This window comes from Corvus hawaiiensis, chromosome 22 (genome assembly GCF_020740725.1).
Source record: "Corvus hawaiiensis isolate bCorHaw1 chromosome 22, bCorHaw1.pri.cur, whole genome shotgun sequence".
NCBI lineage: Eukaryota > Metazoa > Chordata > Aves > Passeriformes > Corvidae > Corvus > Corvus hawaiiensis.
This window is the reverse complement of record NC_063234.1, coordinates 7,932,899-7,958,166: the sequence shown is the minus strand read 5'-3', so window position 1 is coordinate 7,958,166 and position 25,268 is coordinate 7,932,899. Positions and strand designations below refer to the sequence as shown.

Genomic DNA, 25,268 nt, shown 5'->3' with positions numbered 1-25,268 from the left:
ACACATCCAGGTTGCTCCAAGCCCCGTCCAACCTGGCCTGAACGAGAAGCTCCACATCAATAAAAGCAGCTCTGCCAACTTACCTTAAGCCTCCAAAACCCCAAATTATGACAAAACTTGCACAAGCACAAGACAAAATGAGCCAGGGAAGTGCTTCCAAAGGAGTCTGGAACCCAAGGAGAGATGCAGTGTGCTGGAACTGCCAATTGCTGGTGCCTGAACTGCATCCATGGGGGGAAAACGAGGATTCTCAGTCACAGATGTTGCAGTGGGAGTTCAGCAAGCAAAGATAAATATTTAAAGATTGCCATAGAAATGGGGGAGAGAACACAGTCCAGAGCAGCTCCTGAAAGAGCAAATTCCTGAAGGGAAGAGCCCTGATTCCTGCAGGTTGCTCGACACAAGCCACGATTTTCACGTGGACGTGTCACCCCCGCTCTGCTTTGATCCGGCGACGCGAGCGAGTTCAAAAGGAATTCTGACCTGGATTTGCCAACTCCATCACCAGCTGCGCTGGCTGCTCCGGGCAGCACAGCCCTGATGCTGCTGGAGACAGCCCGGAGAGACGCCGGCAGCGCCACTCAGGGCGGAGAACGCGCTCTGGAAGGAGCCCCGACGTGGAGAAACCCCCCTGGAGCACACCAGTGCTTCCCTGAGTCCTCCTTCCAGCTTTTATCAGGATTTGGGCCAAACCTGAGCCTGGCTCTGGCTCCAACACCTTTCCTAAGCCCTCGCAGCCATCTCCAGGTGATGCTGCCTTTCCAAAGTCAAAGCCCGAAGCTTACCCACCTCCAGCTTTAGGAGAATCCATCAGGGCAAAGCCTGAATGGATGTTTTCCAACAAAGCCTGCCCTGACGGAATACACAGGGAAAAATCACTTCCCTCGGAGGCGCAGCTCTGTTTACACAAAGAGTGAGAAGCCTTTTCCAGCAGCCCTCGCTCACATCCTGTGGAAGTGGCTGGGATGGAAGCGGGTTGTGCCCAAACCCAACGCCTCTTGGAAGCCCTGGAAACAGAACTTCACGGAGCAGCTGAGTGCTGGGAATGCACAACCAGACCGTCCCCGTCCTCCCACTCCAAACCTGCCGCTGCTGTCGCTCCTGGCAAACGTGAAGATTGCTGTACACATTAAATTCCCTGGCATTAAGGACGGGATAAGGAGCACATCTCGGCTCTCCTTGGGAGCAAACACCTCTCCAGAAGGTGCCCGATGCAGTGGCTGAAATCCCCAAATCACAGGTCACACACGTTCAGCAGTGGGAATAAACCAACCCCACCTTCATTCCAAGCCCAGGCAGGGCAGGAACACGTGTCCTGCAGGTGAGATTCCTTCAGGGGCTCGAACACAGGGAAAACCAGAGTCCCGGGGAATAAAGGCTGAAGTAAACTCAAATTAAAATTGAAAATCGCACACGCTGCCTGTGAAAATCCACGAGAGAAAATTATAAAACCGTCCAAAGCCTTTCCGAATCCGAGAGCTTCACCTGCCACCCCGGAAAAAAAACGCTGCCTGGGTGGAGTCACCTGTCAGGGAAAACTCCAGGGAACACAGCAGGAAAAACACGCACAAACATCCCTGCTATGCCAAAACAACCGCGGGATGTGGCTCTGCCGCCGCCTGAGCACGGAGACACAGCAGCCCTGGAGAACAGGATTGAATCCAACACGATGGAGCAACACCGTGGGCAAGGCTGGCACCATCCTGCCTTGGAAGGAAGTGTCCAGGTTGGATGGGGCTTGGAGAGACCTGGACTAGTGGAAGGGATGGTCTGTAAAGCCCCTTTCCAACCCAAACCCTTCTGGATTCCATGAAATAGCTGCAGTTCTGCTCTCTTCTCTCCCAGCTGTGACACCAAGGAAAGACCAAGCCCAGGGGGACACAACCCAAGGGAACAATCCCTGTTTTCAGCCTTCCTCTGGCATCAGCATAAGGAAGAGGAAGGAGGGATGGTGGTGGGAACACACAGGGCTGTGGGAATGGGGAAACCTCCCACTCTGGCACTTGATCTCCAGAAGGGCCAAGCCTCGGCTGCGGTCCCTGTGTCGCGATACAAAGCACTTTGTCAGGACACGGCAGCCCTCGAGCCCGGGAGGCTCCGCTCCTGAAGGACAGGTGGGAAACGGCCCCTTCCCACCCAGGGCGCGGATCTGGGTCAGCAGCACCTCCACGGGAGCTCGCTGTAATTCCCGTCCCTTTTAGCCAAGGGGAAGCGCTCCAGCTGCTGACCCGAGCCGGCTCCCAGGGATGACTAAAGCCACTCGAACACAAACGGCATTCCCGGAGGTGCCGGGGTTATCTCCCATCCCCGTTCCGCAGACAAGCATCCCGGCTCCCCTTTTGTTCCCGCTCCGAGCATTCCTCAGAGTTCGGGTCATTAACAGCGAGACACCCCGGCTCTGCTCCCGCTCCTCCTGAGAAATGCCCTGCCCCACGGGAAAACCCGACTGGAAAACGCGACTGGAAAAGCCAAGAGGTTTGGGCAGATGAGATAATGCTCCTGCCGAGCCCCTGCAGCGGCTGCTCAGCCCAGCCCTGCCGCGACAAGAACGCGAGCCCAAATAAAGCCATTCCCAAAGCTCCGAGCGGAGATCGGCAGCGGGGACAATGGGGAGCAACACCCCAAAGCCCCGGGCACCGAGCCGGGCACCTCGGCTGCTCCAACACCGCAATTCCAGGACCGAAATCAATGGATGGACACACACCCGGCAGGCGGATCGAGGGGAGATGCGGATTCACGCGGAGTTACGTGGAGAACAAGCGGAGACTGAGCCTCACCTTTGTTTTCACACGTACCCAGTGCGAGCTGAGGTTTTGGGGGCACCCCCAGCGCCCCCCAGCCATGTCTCCCTCCCCCCAAAACCCCGTATTTTCCCCCCAAAAGGCCATGTGTGCACCCCTCCAAAGCTGTTTCCTCCCGAAAAGCCATGTTCTCCCCCTAAAAGCCGCATTTCCCCCCCAAAAAAGCCGTTTCCCCCCACCGGCGGCACTGCCAGCCTGTGCCATGGCACTGCCCGACGCCAGCACTGAATTTTGGGGAAACAGGGCTTTTAGGGGGGAAATGGGGCTTTTTTGGGGGGGGGTGAGGGAGGGGATATATGTCTTTTTGGGGGGAAGGATGGAGTTTGAGGGCCAAACACGGCTTTTAGAGGGGAAACATGGCTATTTTGGGGAAAACATGGCTTTTAGGGGGGAAAACAGAGATCTTAGGAAAAAAATGTGGCTTTCGGGGGGAAACACGAGGTTTGTTGGGGAAACATGGCTTTTAAGGGCAGCGTATGGTTTTTTTTGGGGAAACGCGAGGTTTTTGGAGAAATGCCTTTTTTGGGGGGGAAACATGGATTTTAGGGGAGGAAACATGGCATTTTGGGAAAGAAACATTGGTTTCAGGAGGGGGAGCTCGGCTTTTTGGGAAGGAAACAAGGCTTTCAGAGGGAAAACACGGCTTTTGGGGGGACAGGCTTTGCTTTCTCCCAGCCCTGAGGGAGCCCCCGGGGCCGCCTTCCCCTCGCACCCCGGAGCTGGGAAGGGGCTTCCCCCCTCCGAGAAGGGGCTACATCCCCCGTGGGCTCTGCCCTCCGCAGCGACCCCCCCAAAACGCTGTGAGGGGCTGGGACAGGGGCTCCCCCCACCCTCCACCCTCAAATGTGGCCCCCTCCACACCAGGCCTGTCCCGCCCCGAGGGGCCCGTCCCGCCGACCCGCTCCCCGGGGAAGGGCCCCACCCAGGGAAGCCGCACCGCGGGGCCGCTCTCACCTGCCGCCGGGCCGAGCCGGGCCGGGCCGAGCCGGGCCGGGCCCTCAGGGCTGCGGGCGGCGGGGCCGCCGCGTCGCCCCGGTGACGGCTCCGACCGGCGCCGCCATCTTCCCTCCCCGCCCTCCCGCCGCCGCCCCGACCGCGCCGGCCGCGCACTGCGCAGGCGCGGGACCGCCCCCCGGCGTCACGTGATGATGGGGCGGGAATGTGGGTGTGACGTGATGGTGGAGCCATGATGGGAAGGTCAAGACTCCGCTGCGGGGCGCAGCGCGGGGCCCGCCATGTTTGGATGGTCCCGCCGCCATGTTGAGACGGTGCTGCCACCATGTTGGGAGAGGCGGGCGGGCGAGGCCGCCATGTTGGGGAGGTCGGCGCTGAGGCGGAGGTGCCAGGGCGGATCCCGTTCCCGGTCCCGCTCCCTTCCCGCACCCGTCCCGGTTTCCCATCCTCATCCACAGCCCCGGGAGTCGCATCTGGGGCACGGTGACCCTCCCTGCCCGCAGGGGTGCCCCTCAGCGCCTGCTGCAGCCCCGCCATGTCCCTGCGTATCCCTCACAGACCTGGAGCCTCTGAGGGCTCGGCAGGCAGGCGGGATGTGACCTGTCCGTGGAGGGCTGGGGTGCCCCTCTTTCCATGGAGGTGAGGAAAGGAGAGAGCGGAGCCCATTCCATGGGGGAACATCCCTGTGGGAGGCTGTGCTTTGTCACCAGGTCCCGCTGGGTAGTTGTGTGGGGACATTATTCTCCAGGGAAAAGGGAATCACTGCCACGCTCTCTGTCTCCCACAGGCCCGCATCCCACATGGAGGAGCCCGCACGGCATCCCGGGCACACACCGTGCCCGAGGGGATGCTCCAGGAGCCTCGCGGAGAGCTGGGATCGCCGGGGAGGAGCCATGGGATGTGTCCCAGATGCCTTGTGGAGGGCTGGGATAACGTGGGGGGAGCCGTGGAGTTTGTCCTCCACCAGGTGAGTACCCAGCCAGCCGTCAGTGCCACATTCCCAAAGGATCCCAAAGGTTTTGTGGGATGCGCGGCGTCAAACAGGGCTGGGAAGGGGATTTTTTTTACAGCAGGGAAACGTCCAAGGGAACGCCGCTGTGTGGGATCGAGCCAAGCATGCCAGGCACTGGCTGCCGGAAAACTCGGTTCCTGCTGCCCTCTGGAAAATCCTAGAGGATGGGTAGGAGCAGCCTCGGGCTGCTGCAACTTTTCCTCCGGGGCCAGCATTCCCAAGGAGAGGAAACGCCGCATCCCACCCCTCTGAGCTGCCAGAAGAGTTGAAATCCAAGGATTTAACGCCCCCAAACCCCCTCCAACAGTTCCACCTTGGATAAACAGCCCCCCAAAATCCACCTGTGGGGGTGTTCGGAGGTTCTCTGCAGAGGAGAGGGAGGCACAGGGTGGGTGCTCAGGGCAAACCACAGGGATCAGGATTTATTGTAGCTGGGGGTTTATTGTGACGTTTTTAGGAATCCAGTCGCCATCTGCCGGCAAACTCTGGCTGTTGGGTGGGAATTTGGGGGGAAATTTAAGATGTAAGGGGGACTTTCTGCGACTCCCTGTGCGAAAACTGGGGGGTTTTTAGGGTGCTGAACGGGCAGTTAATTTTGGAGTGAGGAAAAGGAAATGCAAATCCCACCCCAAAAGACTTCGTGTGGCTCGGAGCGCAAAGGAAAACGTTTGTGTAGTGAGTATCTCAGGTATAAATAAGAGAAGTTTAAGAAATTACGGGGTTTTGGAGATTTTTTTTCTGTTTTAAAAGCTGGAGCTGATCCTCGTGCTCCAAAAGAGCAGCTTTGGACTTAAATGAAGAGGCACAAATTGGAGGATGGAAGGACACACAAACACCTGGATGCCTGCAGAAGGGACAAGAGGTTGGATTGGTGGCTGAAATGGCCTAAATTTGGGGGCTGATTTGTCCAATAACCCAAAATTAAGGGAAAACATCTCAAACTTAAAGGAAAATGCCTCAAAATTAAGAGAAAACACCCTAAAACTAAGAGAACCCACCCAAAAATTAAGGGGAAACAAAACTGTTGAAAAACAAACACAAAAAAGGGACCCCAAATTCAAGGGAAAAACAGCCCAAAATCAAGAAAAAACATCCCAAAATTAAGGGAAAAAACCACCCAAAATTAAGGGAAAACTCCTCAAAATTCTTGTAAAACATACCAAAATTAAGGGAAAATACCTCAAAGGGGAAAAACCGCCCAAACTAAGGGAAAACACCTCAACATTTAAGGAAAACACAAAAATTACGGGAAAACGCCTCAGCGTTCCAACGCCTGCCCCGAGCCCGGTCCTCCGGGCCGCCAGGGGGCGCTGTGGCGCAGCGCTCCCGCCGCGGCTTCCCGCCCTGTCTGCGCGGTGCGCGTGCGTTGCCGGGCGCGGGCCGGCGGGCGGCGCGCGCATGCGCGGGACGCGGGCCCGGCGGCGGACGGGAATTAAAATGGAAGATGAGGAGGTCGCGGAGAGCTGGGAGGAGGCGGCCGACAGCGGGGTGAGGCCGGCGGCACGGGGCGGCGCGGCGGGCCCGGGACGGCAGGGGGATGCGGGCGGGCGGCGCGGCAGTGCCTGAGGAGGCGGCGGGGCGCGTCCGGCAGCGCGGCGGCTCCGCGGCGCTGCTAGGCCTCTTAAAGGGACCGCGGCCCCGCTCGGCGAGGGGGGGCTGCGGACCGCCCCCAGCCCCGCTCCTCGCCGGTTCTTCAGTCCCCTTTCAGGTCCCTCCTTGGAGCAGCTCCCTGCCCGTCCTCCTTCTCCCCGTGTACTCCTCGGTGTCCGAACCCCCCATCGGCGCGGCGGGGGCTGGGGCGGCAGCTCGGTGGGGTCGCAGCTCAGCCCCGCACAAAGCTCCGGCGCCGGGGAGGATGAGGGGGGAGGGCGGCGAGCAGAGCCAAAATGTGCGTGCCCAGCATGGCAGTGACCCTGGCAGGGCTCTGGGGACAGCGCGGGGGCTGCGGGTGCGCACCCAAAGGCCTTTTTCCCCCTTGATCGCAACGTGCTCCTTCACTCGGGCAGAACGGGGGGAGTCCCAGCGTGGCCCGGTGGGGCTGAAGTTCCCCCCCGCTTTGAGAGCGGCTCAGGAGCTGGAGTTGGCATCGTGTCTGTCACGCTGAGAGACCCCGAGGATTTGTGTGTGCTGTGCTTGCAAATAAAGCGACTGTTTTAGCAGGAGCGTGGGCGGGTGCTCTGCGGGGTGTTCACAGGGAGAGGAAACTCCGCCAGGCAAACTCTGCTTTTAATGAGTTCCTCGGGGTCGTTGAGGATCGGAGGGCAGAAGGGCCTCGGTGAGGAGCCTGAACGGGGCTGTGGGCAGGGGATTGGGTTACGCCTGGCCAGAGCCAGGGGAGCAAAATAGAGCCTGTAACTCAACGCCCGAGAGGGGCCAGTGCCAGGCTGGCAGCAGAGCCGCTCGCCCGCCCCTCCTGCCAAAGCCGGGGGGCTGCGCCCAGCGGGAACCTCGTGCCCGGCGTCGGAGTTCATTCCAGCGCTCCGAAACCGCTCCATGAAGGGACACGGCTGGAGTCGTGGGAGCCGATGACTGTGGCCTTGAGTAATGGTTTAAAATGGTCCAGCTGCTCCAGTCCTGCCACGGAGCGTCTTCCCAGTTTGTCCTTCCTGCTGGTACCTCACAGGTGCTTTTCCTTAGAAGGAAAAATCCCCGTCACTTGTCCTTTCTCAAACTCTTCTCCAGTCCAGGCTGCTGGGAATTCATGCTCATAACCTCAATGGTGCTTGTGCTGCTGAGCAGGGACATTCCCCGGGGAATCACGCAATCCTTAAGGTGGAAAAAGCCCTTCAAGACCATCGAGTCCACCCTGTGCCTGATCCCCACCTTGTCACCACCCCGGGACACTCAGTGCCATGTCCAGGCCTTCCTCGGACACCTCCGGAGATGGGCACTCCAGACCTCCCTGGGCAGCCCCTGCCAAGGCCTGACCACCCTTTCCATGACAAAATTCCTCCTGATGTCCAACCCTGGCCCAGCCTGAGGCCGTTCCCTCTCCTCCTGTCCCTGTTCCCTGTGAGCAGAGCCCGACCCCCCCGGCTGCCCCCTCCTGTCAGGGACTTGTGCAGAGCCACAAGGTCCCCCCTGAGCCTCCTTTGCTCCAGGCTGAGCCCCTTTCCCAGCTCCCTCAGCCGTTCCCTGTGGGCCTTGCAGGAGGAGCAGCTGCTGTGGCAGTTGTTGGGGCTCTGGATGCCTGTGGAAGCAGTTGGAGGGACATGGGAAGGGAGCTGCCTGTTCAGGGTGGGAGAGGGGGCAGGAGCTGCCCTCTGGCATCCCTGGGGGTCAGGAAGGGGATTTGACTCCGTGCATGGCAGGAAGGAGCCCTTGAGCTGCTGGTGGTGCCCGTGGGAAGCGGAAAGCTGAGCAGGATGGAGCAGAGGAGAGCCCAGCCTCCCCTTGTCCCGTGGTTCCTGTGGTCCTGCTGGATGCTGGTGCAGCTGGGGACGTTCAGGTGTCCCTGCTGCTGCAGAGGTCACAGCTACAGCAGGCAGCAGGTGGGGACAGAGGAATGAGGGCCAGAATAGGCTCTGCTGTAGCACCAGCAGTGACTGCAGAGCCTCCCGAGGGGCAGCTCTGAGCTCTGCTCTCTGTGACCAGGACAGGACCCAGGGAACGGCTGCAGCTGTGTCAGGGGAGGGTTTAGGTTGGATATCAGGAAAGGCTCTTCCCCCAGAGGGTGCTGGGCACTGCCCAGGCTCCCCAGGGAATGGGCACGGCCCCGAGGCTGCCAGAGCTCCAGGAGCGTTTGGGCAGCGCTGCCAGGGGTGCCCAGGGTGGGATTGTTGGGGTGTCTGGGCAGGGCCAGGGGCTGGACTCTGATCCTTGTGGGTCCCTTCCAGCTGAGGACATTCCATGATTCTGTGATTTTCTTCCATCCAAGGCAGCACAAGATGGATCCCAACATAAAGGCACAAGGCTTGGCAGCCGTGGTTGGTGCTCAGGAGGAGGCTGCAACAAAGCAGAGACATCAAGGAGCAGCTTCAAACACATCCTGTTCTGACAGTGCCAGGACAAGGGGGAATGGCTCCCAGTGCCAGAGGGCAGGGATGGATGGGATATTGGGAAGAAATTCCTCTCTGTGAGGGTGGGCAGGCCCTGGCACAGGGTGCCCAGAGCAGCTGTGGCTGCCCCTGGATCCCTGGCAGTGCCCAAGGCCAGGCTGGGCTTTAAGGTCCCTTCCAGCCCAAACCATTCTGTGATTCTGATATTGCACACAGCTGAGAACCTGAGTTATTTAATTTTTTAGACCCTTCAGCACATGAAGGAACAGTAGAGATCCATGGTGGGTTTTTGGGATATGTTACCTGTGTCCCAGCATGTAATCTTTTAACATTCCATCCGCAGGGGGTTCCTTGTAATCAGACTTTGAGTGCTGGGGTTTTTTTGTTTCTAGTTTTTGGTGAGGCTGAGAATTCTGCTCGAGGCCTTAAAAGAAAGGGGTTGTCAGCAAGAGGCAGCTCTGGGCTGAGCAGAGATCCCGTGGCCTCCTAATTAAAATTCACTTCATTTCTGTCTTGCAGCTCTCCCAAACCAGGCAGCAGGAAAATCTCATTAGGTTGAAGAAAACCCCCAAAAACCTGACACAGCCCTTCTGCTTTGGTTTGGTCACTCAAGCAGCTGTAAAACAAATCCTCCAGCAGTTGTTTAGGTTTTTAATATGGCTTCTGTTTGTCTTTTGGTCTTGTGCCATCAGAATTGCCCCAAAAACGGAGCAGCTCCTTGGGAATGTGCCACCCCTGAGTGACTGTGCCAGGCAGGCGCCCTCTGCTGCGGCAGTGTCACCTGTCCCAGGAATCCTGGGGGCACAGGGTGCAGCAGAAATCCGTGGGGCCTTTGGGTCCCTGTCACCTCCCTGGTGTCTAATTAGAGCCCTGAAATGTCCATGAAATTGGGAGGTTTTGCTTGTCTGGGAGTTACAGGTAGAAAACCAGGGCGTGAGTAACGAGTGAGTTATCCGAGTTAGGAGTAAGGATGGAGAGGGCTTCAAAGGCCGGTCGGGGTCAGAAAGCACTAATGGGGCTTAATTCCTGGTTTGTTTTTCTGTTGTGTTGTGTGGCCTGGCTGGAAAACACAAATGAGAGGTCAGTTGGTGACACTCAGGCCTGTTTACCTGAGTGAACCGATAATTAAATGTTAGGTGGGAAGCTGGGCTCCCAAACTGGAGTGTATCCATGGTCATGGATGATCCTCAGCCTGGAGCTGGTGCTTTACAGATGAATTCACTGGTTGTTCCTTTGCCAACTACAGATTGAGTGTATCAGAGTCTTAATAATTGATTTCAGGTCAGAATCTCCTTCTGCTTCATCCCAAGGGGTTGGACAGCTCTGATCCCTGCTCTGTATGCCCAGGGACAGGACTGAGGGAGCAGCTGGAGCTGTGCCAGGGGGGTTTAGATTGGATATCAGGAAAGGCTCTTCCCCCAGAGGGTGCTGGGCACTGCCCAGGCTCCCCAGGGAATGGGCACGGCCCCGAGGCTGCCAGAGCTCCAGGAGCGTTTGGGCAGCGCTGCCAGGGATGCCCAGGGTGGGGTTGTTGGGGTGTCTGTGCAGGGCCAGGGGCTGGACTGGATGATCCTTGTGTTCCAGCTCAGGATATTCTGTGGTTCTCTGCAGGTCAAACATTACTCTGGCAATCCAAAACAGGTTAAAAAAATCATGGAATTGATCTCTTTGTTTGTCTTTTTCCCCCTGGAGTTTGCAGATTGAGCTCCCAGCTGCTGCTTCCAGCCTCCCCAGTGGCACCCACCGATGCCAGCCGTGCCTCGCCAGTCCCCCCAGGAAGGGAAAACCTGCCCCATTTCCCAGCTGTCCAGGAGGATGGGAGCAGCCAAAGGCCTGGGAATGAACTTTGCCCTGGCCTGGGGGCCGGGGATTGTCCCCTGCTTGTGTCGCAGCGCTGGGGGAGGACAGGTCACCTGAGGTGGCAGAATGCCTCCTGTCTGTCACCTGAATGAGTCTGTGAGGGTGGGGTGGGTGTCACCTGCCAGCAAAGGCTCCAGGTCACTGGATCTGAAGGTTTCAGCTCCTGTCACTTGGAGCTGCTGAGTGGGATTGAAGTCCAGCAGAGTCAGAAGGGAAGTGTTTTGGACACTGTGGCCTCCCTCTGCTCATGACTGCTGTGGTCAGAGGCCACAGTAACGAGGTTTGGGTGTACAGGAGCTGTAGCCATGAGGAAAACCGGGTTTTGGTGTCAGGGCTGTGAGGGTCGTGGAATCCCAGGATGGTTTGGGTTGGAGGGACCTTAAAGCCCATCCAGTGCCACCCTCTGCCATGGGCAGGGACACCTTCCACTGTCCCAGGGTGCTCCAGGCCCCATCCAGCCTGGCCTTGGGCACTGCCAGGGATCCAGGGGCAGCCCCAGCTGCTCTGGGCACCCTGTGCCAGGGCCTGCCCACCCTCACAGGGAACAATTCCTTCCCAATATCCCACCTAACCCTGCCCTCTGGCAGTGGGAGCCATTCCCCCTTGTCCTGGCACTCCAGACCCTTGTCCAGAGTCCCTCTGCAGCTCTCCTGGAGCCCCTTTAGGCCCTGGAAGGGGCTCTGAGCTCTCCCTGGAGCCTTCTCTCCAGGCTGAACACCCCCAGCTCTCCCAGCCTCTCCTCCCAGCAGAGCTGCTCCATCCCTCTGCTCATCCTGGAGCCTCCTCTGGACTCTCTCCAGCAGCTCCAGGCCCTTCCTGTGCTGGGATAGGGCTGGGGCAGCTCTGCAGGTGGGGTCCCACCTGAGCAAGGCAGAGGGGCAGAATCCCCCCTCTCCTGCTGCCATTGTGCTGGGATGAGCCCAGGATGGGTTTAGATTTCCCGCACCAAAAAGATTTTGGGCAAGCTTTCACCGAGTGTTTGCTTTAGGTGCTGTCCAAAAAAATCTTGAAACTGGGAAATGTGGGTTTCTGTTTCTGCTGCTTGGTGTTGCTTGGGCAGAGGGAGGTTTCTTGGTAAGAAATGGGAAGTTTGGAGGTTGGGAATGAACAGTGGGAAGTGAGGGTTGATTTGGGATATTGCCGCAAGGGAGAAGGAGCTGCTGCCCTCCCAAGTGCTTCCTCCACCCATAACATGTCCATGCTGGGAATACCGTGTGGCACGGCCAGGCTTGTTCCCGAAAATACCCCCGTGTCCTGGTTCTCAGTCTCCTGGTGCCGGGGAGCAGGATCTACCCACGGAGACCTAAACACCTGGGGCTTTCTGGGACAGGCCACTGCCAGGCCTGAGCGTGGCAGAGTGACTGGGAGAGCTATTTAATGGGGCAGGCTGGTTCCCAGTAGCCTCAGGAACTGGAATGTCGCAGTAATTAATTGATTAATTTCTCTTTGGAGGAGGGAAATAGGTGGATGATGAGGAGATCAGGGACTGTCCATGTCTGTTCTTTCCTGATGGTGTTTTGGGGAAGCAGTTCCAGCTTCAGGTCCCCACCAACAGCTCTGGTGACCTCAGATCTTAAAACTTGTTTTTATTTCCTAAAGAAAAGAACATGAACCAGGCTTTGGAGTTTGTCTTCTGGAATTGCCAGAGTATCCAGTGGTGCTTTAATGAGCAGACAAGGCCGTGGTTTTGGGAGGGTCCAGCTCCAGCCTAAATTCCCTTGTTCTGGGATTTGACATTCCATGTTATTGGAGTGAGAAGGGGTAGAAGGTTGTGCTGGGAGTAAATACAGCAGAGAACCTGGTTAATGGTTTTCCAGAGCTTTGGAATGTTACCAGGGATCCAGGAGAGCACCGGGACCGCCCTGTGCTCCAGTAGGGATCTCCCCTGGATTTCTGCAGAGGAATTTTGGAGGAAGAGGGGGAAATACCCACCCAGTGTAAGTGATTTATACAAAGTCTCTGCCTTCCTCACACCTTCAGTCAAGGTCACTCACTAAACTTGGGATAAACACCAGCCAGGGGTTATCTTGTTATTCCTTCCCTGGATCAGCCGAGCTCGGAGCTGCCGGTATTTGTTGTGTTTGGAGAGTCCTTGCTGGCAGGGATGGGGGGGATAATGCTTTGTTTGTGTCCAGTGCACTGCAGTTATTCCCAAAAGGTTCTTTGGACAGCGGCATGGGCTGACTCGGGCCCCCCTGTGCTTTGCAATATTCTGGAGAGCTGGTTTTGCTTGGGAATGTGCCTCCATCCCATGGGGAACCATGATCCATAGGAATCATGGAGCTGACCTCCACAGGGCCGTCCCTTCCTGAAGGACACATTTGATCTCCAGCTCACCAGGAACATCACCAAGGTATCAGCTTTATGGCTGGGGTGGCTCTTTAGGATGCCAGGCCATGGGAATGTGGGATCTGAGCGGCAGCTTCGTGTCCTGGGGTCCATGTCTGCATTCCAAAGGGGGGTTGTGGATCCTCTGCTGTTCTCCTCAGGGGTGGGGTAGGAAGGATGGCTGTGATGGGGCAGGAGCTCAGTTTCCATGACGTCCTTGTCCACAAATGCAGCCTAAATGTCAGAGAACAGAGTCTCCTTCAGGCTGTTTGTTTGGGTCCTGTTTGGCATCCACAAATAATAGCCCTAAAAATAGGTGGGTGAGATTCCTTACTAATCTGTGGGGGAGGGGGTTTTGCACAGGGATGTGAACCAGGCTTGGTTTTCGGCTAAGTTTGTCAGGGAAGTGGGGGCTTGGGAGGGCCCCTCAGGTGATGGAGACCTGGGGTTTGTCCAGAGTGACCTGTCCAGGTCCTCGGATGCCAAATCCAGCTGCCTCTCCAGACAGCTCATGCCTTTGGTGCTTGTAGTGCCTTTGGCACTCGCCCTCCGAGTCAGCTCCTAATTTTATCTCGTTACCCACACGGTGACAACGTGACACAGCAGTGCAGCGGGAATGACATCAGCAGACGGATGGATCCGTGCGGAGCAGCGGCAGGGATTTGATTTTAATTAAAAGTGAGCAGTGCCAAGGTGATTCTGCTTTTAAATTGGTGCAGTGATCCCTGTCACGAGCTGCGAGGCTTCTCACGGCTGGGGCTGTCTCTGCACGTGGTGTTCAAGTGCTCCATTCCTACAATTCCAAACATCCTAGTAATGAATGCTGAGCTTCCTGGAAAATGTGGAGTCAGTTCCTGTGTTTAAAAGAAAACAATTTCTGTCGCACCAAGAGGTGTGTGAGGTTGGGGAGCTGCTTTTGACTGTATTTAAACATGAAGGGAGATTTTTTCCTACCCAAAAGTTCAGTGGATATCTGGAGGCAGCTGGAATCCCTTCAGCAGCGCCATGAATTCCATGGATTCTGCAGGACTACCAGTTGTTTGGCTGGGGTGGGAGGGATCTGCCTGTGTTTGGTGTGAATGGCTGGTTTATGTTATTCTGCCAAGATTTCTAGGTGTGGAAGAAGCCTCGTGTTCTGGAGAGAACCCCATGGATCCATCAGCTGCTGGGGCTGGAACTTGGGGAATATTTTAGCTGCTCCTTGCTGTGCTCCTTGTGCCAGCCTGGTGTGGGCACAGGCCAGGGCAGTGCCTGTCCTCTGGGCTGGGGCACCTCCAGTCCTGGGACCCTCGTGGCAAGAAGGGACGTGGAGGGGCTGGAGCATGTCCAGGGCAGGGAACGGAGCTGGGGAAGGGGCTGGAGCCCCAGGAGCGGCTGAGGGAGCTGGGAAAGGGGCTCAGCCTGGAGCAAAGGAGGCTCAGGGGGGACCTTGTGGCTCTGCACAAGTCCCTGACAGGAGGGGGCAGCCGGGGGGGTCGGGCTCTGCTGGCAGGGAACAGGGACAGGAGGAGAGGGAACGGCCTCAGGCTGGGCCAGGAGAGGGGCAGGGTGGAGGCCAGGAAAGGGTGGTCAGGCCTTGGCAGGGGCTGCCCAGGGAGGTCTGGAGTGCCCATCCCTGGAGGTGTCCAAGGAAGGGCTGGAGGTGGCACTCAGGGCTCTGGGCTGGGAACAAGGTGGGGATCGGGCACAGGGTGCACTCTGTGATCCAAGGCCTTTTCCCACCTAAATGATCCTGTGTGATCCTTGGTGAGGAGCTCCCCAAGCACAGAGCAGCTGCTGAGTGTGTTGGCAGTGGTTTATGATCCAGGACCATGCGCTTTCTCTGTGACCACTGGCAGCTCTGGGGGATTGGAGACAAAGACACCAAGACTTTTGCCGGAAGTGACCTGCTCAGAGTGGGAAAGAGTGAAACAGACTGTGAAGGAGTCACGGTGGCTTTGAAGGGTTCCTTGGAATAAGTTTTTGTATTGAGCAGAGTAAAGTTTCATTTTTGCTCTGGTAGAGGAGGCTGCAGGTTGTGGTTGGAGTGTCCAGCGTGTGCGGGGCTGTCCAGCAGCGCTCGGGCCGCTGACAGTGACGTGAGTCACCTGTGCTCAGGTGGGGGTGACGATCTGCAATTGCAGCATCTCGCAGCCCCGCGTTCGGAGCGTGGCTTCAGCCCCGGGCTCGCCTCCAGAGGCACCAGCAGTGTAGGAACATGACTTTGCCAAAGCCACCTCTCCTCTGCCAGGAAGGAGGGAGCAGAACAGAGCCTTCCTCTGGGCTGCCGTGCGGCTTGTGGCACTGCCATGCCCATGGTCCCACCTGAGGGCCCAGCACCCGTGTTCGGCTCTGGAGTCGCTGCTTGGACTGAAATGAGTTGAGAAGCTCCTGAGTGCGTTTCCCCCCCCCTTCCACCCCGTTTTCCTGTTGTTTCTCTCCCCCATGCACTGAAATATTTAATAAGGGATATTCCAGGAGGCCCTGGGAGCCGGGGTGAACTCTCGGAAGCTGAAAAAGTGGTTTCAGGACCAGGATGTCACCTTGGCTGGCTCAGTGAGGAGCCAACCGCTTCCCCTCAGTTCGACTTCCAGTGTTTGCCAGCAGCTGCTCCACAGCATCTCCATCCTCACCAGGATATCCGCTTCCCTGCTGCCTGTTTCCTTTTCCTCCCTCCTGAGCAGCAGTGGGATGGGATTTTCTTCCCTCCCAGTCCTCTTGAAGAGGAAGGAAACTGCAGGTGTTTGTCCTCCACAGGAGGCTCTGTCTGAGAGCTGCCTTGTGAAGCTCTGCCTGGTTTTGTTACCTCCCAGGACAGAGTTGGGTAGGAAACTCAACTTCCCACCCGCCTTTTATCTTCCTGAAATGATTTATTCCTTTCTAGGTGGAGGCTGCCATTGCCTGTATGACCAACAGCAAACACTGGTTTGGCATCTTGTAGTGACTTGCGCTCCTTCCCAGCTCTCTGGGGCAGCAGGGAATCTCTGTCCAAACCCGTTCCTTTCCCGAGCTGCGCCCGCTGCGGTTCCTGCTGGCAGCGTGGGGAAGCAACCAGGCCTCAAAGCAGAGCAGTTGCCTCCTGCCAGAAGTCTGGAATTTCCTTCAGTAGTGCCAGTTATCAGCTGGCTAAACTAGGACACTCTCAGGTAGTGTTTTCCCCCCTTCCTTGATGATTAAATCAAACACAAGAAGCTGCTTTGGAGCCTCTTTTAACAGAGCTCTCGTGAGGATCTAAAAATACCGGCGGGGTTGGGGCAGGTCACCTGCAGCAGGGTTGAAACTTCGTTGTTGGCTTCGTTTTCCTCCTTAGCCGAGTTTCTCTGCGTAATTGCTGCGGTTGCAACACCTGGCCACCTTCGCCGAGGTGGATGCCAGCCTCGGGCAGAGGCTGACACGCTCAAATCCCGGCTCTGCCAGGGTGATTAAGGCGTCTTTCCGCCGATGGGTGACTCGGCAGCGTGTGGAAAGGCAAGGAGCAGCACAGGGAGGCTCCCGCGTGCGTGTGGGGCAGGGCAGGGACTTCTCCTGACAGGAATGTGGCCCTGCCGGCCAGGGCCAGCCCTTCCCACGGCCGTGGGCTCGGGGCTCAGCTCCCCCTGGAACCGCGCCTGCGAATCGCCCCGGCCGGCGGCTGCTGCTGCTGCTGCTCTGCCCGGCAGGTTTGGCGCCGGTTCCCGCTGGGATCTGGGAATACCTTGCTGTGGAATCCTGGGGTTTTTTACCTTCATAGGGGTTTCTTTGCCAGCCGAAGCGGTTAAAATGAGCGATGAGTGCGCCGCGCCGCGCCACGCCGGATCCACGGCCTGCTGTGGGTGTACTCCTGCTTACAGCACCATACTCGTGGTGCCTTTGCTTTTCTTGTGGATTATCCGTGGTGGCTTTGCTTTTCTTCTTGATTCCCAAGTAATCCTCAGTTTGTGAGGAATCACACACTCCCTACCCCCTTTATAGGTCAGCATTCGGAAGAGTGAAATCAAATGTGTGCCCGGACAGGCTCAAACTCTGACCTCCAAGCTGAGATTTGTGTTCATTTTATTAAAAACTTCATCTTTTTACTTTTCTCTCCTTTTCTAGGAAATAGACAGACGGTTGGAAAAGAAGCTGAAGATCACACAGAAGGAAAGGTAAAATCCTGATTTTCCTGAGGCGCTGTTGGACAACTGGAGGCCTGGGGAGCGGGAACAGTGGGGAAACAGCTTCAAACTGAGCAGGGAGCGCTGGGTTGGAGCTGGGCATTAGGGAATCCCTGTCTCCGTGCCACTAGGTGGCCCTTCGGAGCCGCGGCAGGGCAGCAGAAAGCTGCTCCAGAGTGATTTGATTTCAGAGCCGGCTTCTCCAGACTGGCTGTAGCTCCAGCTGGGGGGAAGCCATGTAAGAAAAAGGCACTTGGGGAAAGAAATGGGTGAGTCAGGTAATCCCAGCTCGATTGACTTGCTGTGTCTTGCACCAGGGAGAGTTTCTTTTCCTGCTTCCTTTGGGTCGGGGCAGGGGTGTGTTATTGCCTCCTACCAGAAATGTTTCTAATCACTGCTGACAAGTCCTTTGTTGTTGGGGGTTTTTCCCCTTTGATTAGTAGAGAGTCATGGGATTGATTCTCTGGGCAGAAGAGGGACTATAAAGCATTCAGATGGTGAGATGGGGCCGAGGCTGGCTCTGAGGAGTGAAGCAGCAGGGTTGGAGCGAAAGGCTGGGTATCCTGGCGAGAGGAGCCCTAAAAATCCTTGCAGTGAATGAAATCAAGGTGCTTATATCAATATCTTTGACTAGAAATGCTAAAACTTTACCCAGTGTCTGTTCCCTTTCCTTCAGTGGAGTCCAGTGGTGTCAAACATAGCAGGGACTGATTTTCCATCCCTTTCTGAGCTAATCCGCTGCTCTTGTTTAGAGTTACAACTATAACGAGGTCTTTAATTATTCCGGGCTGCTCTTAATCACAGGGAGTGACATCTGAGCACGAGGAATTCACACGCCGGGCAGAAAACCCCCGTGGAAAACAAGCACCAACCCAATGCTTTTCTTTCCAACAGCAGAAAGTCCAAATCTCCTCCCAAAGTGCCGATCGTGATCCAGGACGACAGCCTTCCCGCAGGGCCTCCCCCCCAGATCCGCATCCTCAAGAGGCCGACGAGCAACGGCGTCCTCAGCAACCCCAACTCCGCCAGCCGCCCGGCCTTCCCCGTGAAATCCCTGGCGCAGCGCGAGGCCGAGTACGCCGAGGCCAGGAAACGGATCCTGGGCAGCGCCAGCCCCGAGGAGGAGCAGGAGAAGCCCATCCTGGATAGGTGAGAGCAGCTCCTCGGGAATTCCTGCCTGGCACGAGTGGGGGTGAGCTCCTCCGGGAGTACAGCCAGGCCAGCAAGGAGAGAGGAGGGCTCTGTTAGCAGAGCCTCAGCTGCGTGGGAGTGAGGGCAAGTGCCTGAGAAGGCCGTAACTCATGGAATCGTTAAGGTTGGAAAAGCCCTCCAAGATCACAGAGTGCAGCCATTAACTGGCACCGCCGTGTTCCCCACTAAACGTGTCCCCAGGTGCCACCTCCATGTGCCTTTGGAACACTTCCAGGGATCCAGGGGCAGCCACAGCTGCTCTGGGCACCCTGTGCCAGGGCCTGCCCACCCTCCCAGGGAACAATTCCTTCCCAGTATCCCACCTAACCCTGCCCTCTGGCACTGGGAAGCCATTCCCTGTGTCCTGTCTCTCCAGGCTCTTGTCCAAAGTCCCTCCATCTTTCCTGCTGGCCCCTTCAGATACTTCAGGAAGGCCACAGTTCGGTCACCCCAGAGGTTCTCTTCTCCAGGCTGAACAATCCCAATTCCCTCAGCCTTTCCTCCTCGCAGAGCTGTTCCATCCCTCTGATCCCCTTGGTGGGCTCCTTTGGACTTGTTCCATGTCCTTGTGCTGGGGATCCCAGAGCATGTGACAACATCCCTTTGGTGCAGGGGTTTCCCAAAGGCACTCGGAATTCCACACTGCATTGCCTCCAGCCCTGCTCCCAGTGGCCCCAGCCCTGCTCCCAGTGTCCCTGCAGGCCCCAGCCCTGCTCCCAGTGTCCCCAGCCCTGCTCCCAGTGTCCCTGCAGGCCCCAGCCCTGCTCCCAGTGTCCCCAGCCCTGCTCCCGGTGTCCCTGCAGGCCCCAGCCCTGCTCCCAGTGTCCCCAGCCCTGCTCCCAGTGTCCCCAGCCCTGCTCCCAGTGTCCCCAGCTCTGCTCCTCTGTCCCTGCAGGCCCCAGCCCTGCTCCCAGTGTCCCCAGCCCTGCTCCCAGTGTCCCTGCAGCCCTGCTCCCAGTGTCCCTGCAGCCCCCAGCCCTGCTCCCAGTGTCCCTGCAGCCCTGCTCCCAGTGTCCCTGCAGCCCCCAGCCCTGCTCCCAGTGTCCCTGCAGGCCCCAGCCCTGCTCCCAGTGTCCCCAGCCCTGCTCCCAGTGTCCCTGCAGCCCTGCTCCCAGTGTCCCTGCAGGCCCCAGCCCTGCTCCCAGTGTCCCTGCAGCCCCCAGCCCTGCTCCCAGTGTCCCCAGCCCTGCTCCCAGTGTCCCTGCAGCCCTGCTCCCAGTGTCCCTGCAGGCCCCAGCCCTGCTCCCAGTGTCCCTGCAGGCCCCAGCCCTGCTCCCAGTGTCCCCAGCCCTGCTCCCAGTGTCCCTGCAGGCCCCAGCCCTGCTCCCAGTGTCCCCAGCCCTGCTCCCAGTGTCCCTTCAGGCCCCAGCCCTGCTCCCAGTGTCCCTGCAGGCCCCAGCCCTGCTCCCAGTGTCCCCAGCCCTGCTCCCAGTGTCCCCAGCTCTGCTCCTCTGTCCCTGCAGGCCCCAGCCCTGCTCCCAGTGTCCCCAGCCCTGCTCCCAGTGTCCCTGCAGCCCTGCTCCCAGTGTCCCTGCAGCCCCCAGCCCTGCTCCCAGTGTCCCTGCAGCCCTGCTCCCAGTGTCCCTGCAGGCCCCAGCCCTGCTCCCAGTGTCCCTGCAGGCCCCAGCCCTGCTCCCAGTGTCCCCAGCCCTGCTCCCGGTGTCCCTGCACCCCTGCTCCCAGTGTCCCTGCAGGCCCCAGCCCTGCTCCCAGTGTCCCCAGCCCTGCTCTCAGTGTCCCTGCAGGCCCCAGCCCTGCTCCCAGTGTCCCCAGCCCTGCTCCCAGTGTCCCTTCAGGCCCCAGCCCTGCTCCCAGTGTCCCCAGCTCTGCTCCTCTGTCCCTGCAGCCCCCAGCCCTGCTCCCAGTGTCCCTGCAGCCCTGCTCCCAGTGTCCCTGCAGCCCTGCTCCCAGTGTCCCTGCAGCCCCCAGCCCTGCTCCCAGTGTCCCTGCAGCCCTGCTCCCAGTGTCCCTGCAGCCCTGCTCCCAGTGTCCCTGCAGGCCCCAGCCCTGCTCCCAGTGTCCCCAGCCCTGCTCCCAGTGTCCCTGCAGGCCCCAGCCCTGCTCCCAGTGTCCCCAGCCCTGCTCCCAGTGTCCCTGCAGCCCTGCTCCCAGTGTCCCCAGCTCTGCTCCTCTGTCCCTGCAGCCCCCAGCCCTGCTCCCAGTGTCCCCAGCCCTGCTCCCAGTGTCCCCAGCCCTGCTCCCAGTGTCCCCAGCTCTGCTCCTCTGTCCCTGCAGCCCCCAGCCCTGCTCCCAGTGTCCCCAGCCCTGCTCCCAGTGTCCCCAGCCCTGCTCCCAGTGTCCCTGCAGGCCCCAGCCCTGCTCCCAGTGTCCCCAGCCCTGCTCCCAGTGTCCCTGCAGCCCTGCTCCCAGTGTCCCTGCAGGCCCCAGCCCTGCTCCCAGTGTCCCTGCAGCCCTGCTCCCAGTGTCCCTGCAGGCCCCAGCCCTGCTCCCAGTGTCCCTGCAGCCCTGCTCCCGGTGTCCCTGCAGGCCCCAGCCCTGCTCCCAGTGTCCCTGCAGGCCCCAGCCCTGCTCCCAGTGTCCCCAGCCCTGCTCCCAGTGTCCCTTCAGGCCCCAGCCCTGCTCCCAGTGTCCCTGCAGGCCCCAGCCCTGCTCCCAGTGTCCCCAGCCCTGCTCCCAGTGTCCCCAGCTCTGCTCCTCTGTCCCTGCAGGCCCCAGCCCTGCTCCCAGTGTCCCCAGCCCTGCTCCCAGTGTCCCTGCAGCCCTGCTCCCAGTGTCCCTGCAGCCCCCAGCCCTGCTCCCAGTGTCCCTGCAGCCCTGCTCCCAGTGTCCCTGCAGGCCCCAGCCCTGCTCCCAGTGTCCCTGCAGGCCCCAGCCCTGCTCCCAGTGTCCCCAGCCCTGCTCCCGGTGTCCCTGCACCCCTGCTCCCAGTGTCCCTGCAGGCCCCAGCCCTGCTCCCAGTGTCCCCAGCCCTGCTCTCAGTGTCCCTGCAGGCCCCAGCCCTGCTCCCAGTGTCCCTGCAGGCCCCAGCCCTGCTCCCAGTGTCCCCAGCCCTGCTCCCAGTGTCCCTTCAGGCCCCAGCCCTGCTCCCAGTGTCCCTTCAGGCCCCAGCCCTGCTCCCAGTGTCCCCAGCTCTGCTCCTCTGTCCCTGCAGCCCCCAGCCCTGCTCCCAGTGTCCCTGCAGCCCTGCTCCCAGTGTCCCTGCAGCCCTGCTCCCAGTGTCCCTGCAGCCCCCAGCCCTGCTCCCAGTGTCCCTGCAGCCCTGCTCCCAGTGTCCCTGCAGCCCTGCTCCCAGTGTCCCCAGCCCTGCTCCCAGTGTCCCCAGCCCTGCTCCCAGTGTCCCTGCAGGCCCCAGCCCTACTCCCAGTGTCCCCAGCCCTGCTCCCAGTGTCCCTGCAGCCCTGCTCCCAGTGTCCCTGCAGGCCCCAGCCCTGCTCCCAGTGTCCCCAGCCCTGCTCCCAGTGTCCCTGCAGGCCCCAGCCCTACTCCCAGTGGCCCCAGCCCTGCTCCTCTGTCCCTGCTCCCAGTGTCCCCAGCTCTGCTCTCAGTGTCCCTGCAGCCCCCAGCCCTGCTCCCAGTGTCCCCAGCCCTGCTCCCAGTGTCCCCAGCCCTGCTCCTCTGTCCCTGCAGCCCCCAGCTCTGCTCCCAGTGTCCCCAGCTCTGCTCCCAGTATCCCTGCAGGCCCCAGCCCAGTGTCCCAGTGTCCCCAGCCCAGTGTCCCAGTGTCCCCAGCCCTGCTCCCAGTGTCCCTGCAGGCCCCAGCCCTGCTCCCAGTGTCCCCAGCCCTGCTCCCAGTGTCCCCGCAGGCCCCAGCCCTGCTCCCAGTGTCCCCGCAGGCCCCAGCCCTGCTCCCAGTGTCCCTGCAGGCCTCAGCCCTGCTCCCAGTGTCCCCAGCCCTGCTCCTCTGTCCCTGCAGGCCCCAGCCCTGCTCCCAGTGTCCCCAGCTCTGCTCTCAGTGTCCCTGCAGCCCCCAGCCCTGCTCCCAGTGTCCCCAGCCCTGCTCCCAGTGTCCCCAGCCCTGCTCCTCTGTCCCTGCAGCCCCCAGCTCTGCTCCCAGTGTCCCCAGCTCTGCTCCCAGTATCCCTGCAGGCCCCAGCCCAGTGTCCCAGTGTCCCTAGCCCTGCTCCCAGTGTCCCTGCAGGCCCCAGCCCTGCTCCCAGTGTCCCCAGCCCAGTGTCCCAGTGTCCCCAGCTCTGCTCCCAGTGTCCCTGCAGCCCCCAGCCCTGCTCCCAGTGTCCCCAGCCCTGCTCCCAGTGTCCCCAGCCCTGCTCCCAGTGTCCCCAGCTCTGCTCCTCTGTCCCTGCAGCCCCCAGCCCTGCTCCCAGTGTCCCCAGCCCTGCTCCCAGTGTCCCCAGCTCTGCTCCTCTGTCCCTGCAGGCCGCCGCGGATCTCGCAGCCCGAGGACACCAGGCAGCCCAACAATGTGATCCGGCAGCCGCTGGGCCCCGATGGCTCCCAGGGCTTCAAGCAGCGCAGATAGAGGCGGATGCGCCGTTCCACCGGCACGGACACACGGACCTGGGCGAGGGGACCTCCCGGGGTGATTTGCACTGTGACCCTTTTGCTCTGCCCACTGTGACCTTCAGCCCCACGCACTGTGACCTCCCCTCTGCACCCACTGTGACCGGCGATCCCAGCAGGGCTGTCCCCGCAGCCAGGGGGACGAGAGGGGGCCGTGCCGGACTCGGCCGGGCGGGAGCGAGCGCCAGCAATAACGCTTGTTGTACTCGAAACCTGGCATTTAAGGGAAAGAAAAAAAAAAAAAAAAAAAGGTGGGAAGCCTCCCCAGCCACGCATGTTGTCCTCATCACTTCCAGAACGAGTTCTGTTTCCAAGGATTTTAGGTTCTTTTATTTGGTTTTCTGTTTGCTTTCTGTATCTCGGATCGGCGGAGGTCGTGGGAAGGGTTTGAGCTGTTTCTTTGAATCCAGAGAGGTAGCTGAGCGTTCTGCAGGGAATTCCATTGGATTTCCGTGAATTTGACGGCTCGGGGATGACGAGCTCATGCTTCTCCTTCTCCATTTCCACTGCCATGGAAGTGAGCTCCTGGATATCCCCGGATACCTCCGGGTTGGACCCAGTTTACGTCTTGCTCCTGTTAAAGCTTGGCTCTGATTCCCTGCTGGCTTTGAGGAAAAGCTTGAAATACATCCTTTTTGGGTTCTTTTTTATTTGGGGAGAAGGGAATGCAGAGTGACCCCGTGAAAATGCCTGCTGTCCGGCCACGGTGGGCCGGGCAGTGAAGAATTAGGGAGATGTGGCGAGGAGGAGAGTATCCGGCACCGCTCCGGCCGTGACGTCGGGCAGTGGGATATCCCGAGGGTCCGGCCTCGGGCAGCGCAGGGACGGTACGAGCTCTCCCGGAATGGCAGAACCGGGAACCAGACCAGCCTTGGAGAAAGCCTGGATGATCCCTCCGTCTCCCTGGAGGCAGCGAGGCTTCAGGGAAGGGATCGTTCTCCTCCGGCTCCCGGGAAGAGGACAGGGAGGCTGCTGCTCCCCAGGAACGGAGATGTTCCCCCCTGGATGAAGCTGAGTCTCACTTGGTATCAAGGGATTGGATGAACACTAAATGCCCTCCTTGGAGGGGACGGCACCTGGAAAGCTGGGTGGTTCCCGACGGATTCCTGCATCCGGCTGCTGCCTTCAGTGGGCTCGAGGGGGATCGAGCCAATCTTGACGTGCACGAGAAGCCCTGGGTGGAAATAAGGCTTCAATCCACCGAAACGGGAAAATAAAAACTACCTGTGTATCCAAGCGATCCGCCGGAACGTTAATGAGCTCCTCGCAGCTGGTTCCAGGCGGGGCGGGATTTCCCCAGGATTCCCCAGGATCCCCAGCCCCTGGTGACTTTTGGGGGATCTCACTCATCCCCCCCGGGCTGGGGGCCGGGATGAGCTCCGGGAGGGAGAAGGACGTCAGCAATAACCGTAGTCACCGCGCCTTTCCTTAATTACTCCTAAAAATAGCGTCGAATAGCCAAAAAACTCCCGAACCCACCAGATTTCTGGTGCGCGTGGTCAGTGTCACAGCGCTGCCTCCTCCGTGTCCGGCACCGGAATTCCACCACCGGCACTGAGACCTCCGGCACCAAAATCCCCTTTTCCAGCACTGAAATCTCCTTCTCCGACACGGAAATCTCCCGGCTGCTCCTGCTGCGTCCCGGTGCCCAGGATACGTCCCGCCCGCGGGCAGGGCTCGGCGGCGTTCCTGTGGGAAGCGCCTTCATCCCGAGGAGGGGAGGAGGAACACGGTACTACGTGTTTTCGCCCCAAAAAACGTGCGCCGGAAAGAAAACGTTTTATAAATTGTATTTTAAATAAATGTCTTTAAACTTTTCACGGCTTGATGGCTCCCTCCTTTATCCCTGTGGCTCCCACGGGTGGCTTTTTGGTGGCAGGGGCATAAAAGTCCACCAGGAAAGTAAAATCTGGGAGCGTTCGGCCGTAATTGTGCCAGTTTTACCCAAAACCAGGGAATTTTGCCCCGTTTTTAGGGTGGTTGGGAGGAGTGGTTCGAGGAGGGTGGGAAGGGCAGTGCTCCAAGAGAAGATGTGGATCCCAAACGTAGTTGTGAGCGCTGCCTCTCCATGGAGGAGAAGAAAGCAAATTAGTTAATTTAATTAATTAATTGAAGTGAATTGAATTGAATTGAATTGAATTGAACTGAATTATTTTGTTGCTCCGTGCTGGCTCCCCCCTGGATGTTGTGCTCCATAATGTCCGGAGAAGGTGCTGGAGGCTCTTGGGGTGAGGAGGAGTCCGGCAGCTCCCGCAGCCCCCGGCTCCCTTGGAATTCTGGTGATTTTTAACAATTTATTTATAATAGCAATCATGTAAATATAGAACATTAATATAGAATATAGAAATATTCGCAAATATATACATATATTGAATAGAGAACAAATATAATGTATAGAATATGATACGATTGAATATCTAATACATATTTTATACGTCATACCTATATCTTACAGAACATACACTACTATAATATAAATAAATAGCAGTAGTAGAATCAATTACCTGATTTATAAAATTATCTGATCTATAAC

The 25,268-nt window shown here is 58.9% G+C and overlaps 2 protein-coding genes across 8 annotated transcripts in view; one reads left to right on the top strand and one right to left on the bottom strand.

Moving 5' to 3' along the window:
* FBXO42 (F-box protein 42) overlaps positions 1 to 3,863 on the bottom strand; it is a 48,092-nt gene extending 44,229 nt beyond the window's left edge. Inside the window, exon 1 of one of the 2 annotated variants that reach the window (XM_048326615.1) lies at positions 3,756 to 3,863. The gene's annotated coding sequence lies outside the window, so the exon portion shown is untranslated. Of the gene's footprint in view, positions 1 to 1,083; positions 1,208 to 3,755 lie in introns of those variants that run through there. The other variant, XM_048326614.1, reaches the window with a different exon arrangement.
* Positions 3,864 to 4,132: 269 nt separating this feature from the next.
* Positions 4,133 to 24,552, top strand: SZRD1 (SUZ RNA binding domain containing 1). Of its 6 annotated transcripts, none has more exons than XM_048326618.1 (5): positions 4,133 to 4,394; positions 4,543 to 4,722; positions 17,007 to 17,056; positions 17,963 to 18,214; positions 22,592 to 24,552. In XM_048326618.1, the coding sequence occupies exons 1-5, from the start codon at positions 4,389 to 4,391 to the stop codon at positions 22,692 to 22,694; spliced, it is 591 nt and encodes a 196-aa protein (XP_048182575.1). In that variant the 5' UTR covers positions 4,133 to 4,388; the 3' UTR covers positions 22,695 to 24,552. The 6 variants fall into 6 exon arrangements, with proteins under 6 accessions (XP_048182575.1, XP_048182574.1, XP_048182577.1 ...); XM_048326617.1 differs by having other exon boundaries at positions 4,135 to 4,394; positions 17,960 to 18,214; XM_048326620.1 differs by lacking the exons at positions 4,133 to 4,394; positions 4,543 to 4,722 and adding an exon at positions 6,157 to 6,255.
* The last annotated feature ends 716 nt before the right edge of the window (positions 24,553 to 25,268 follow it).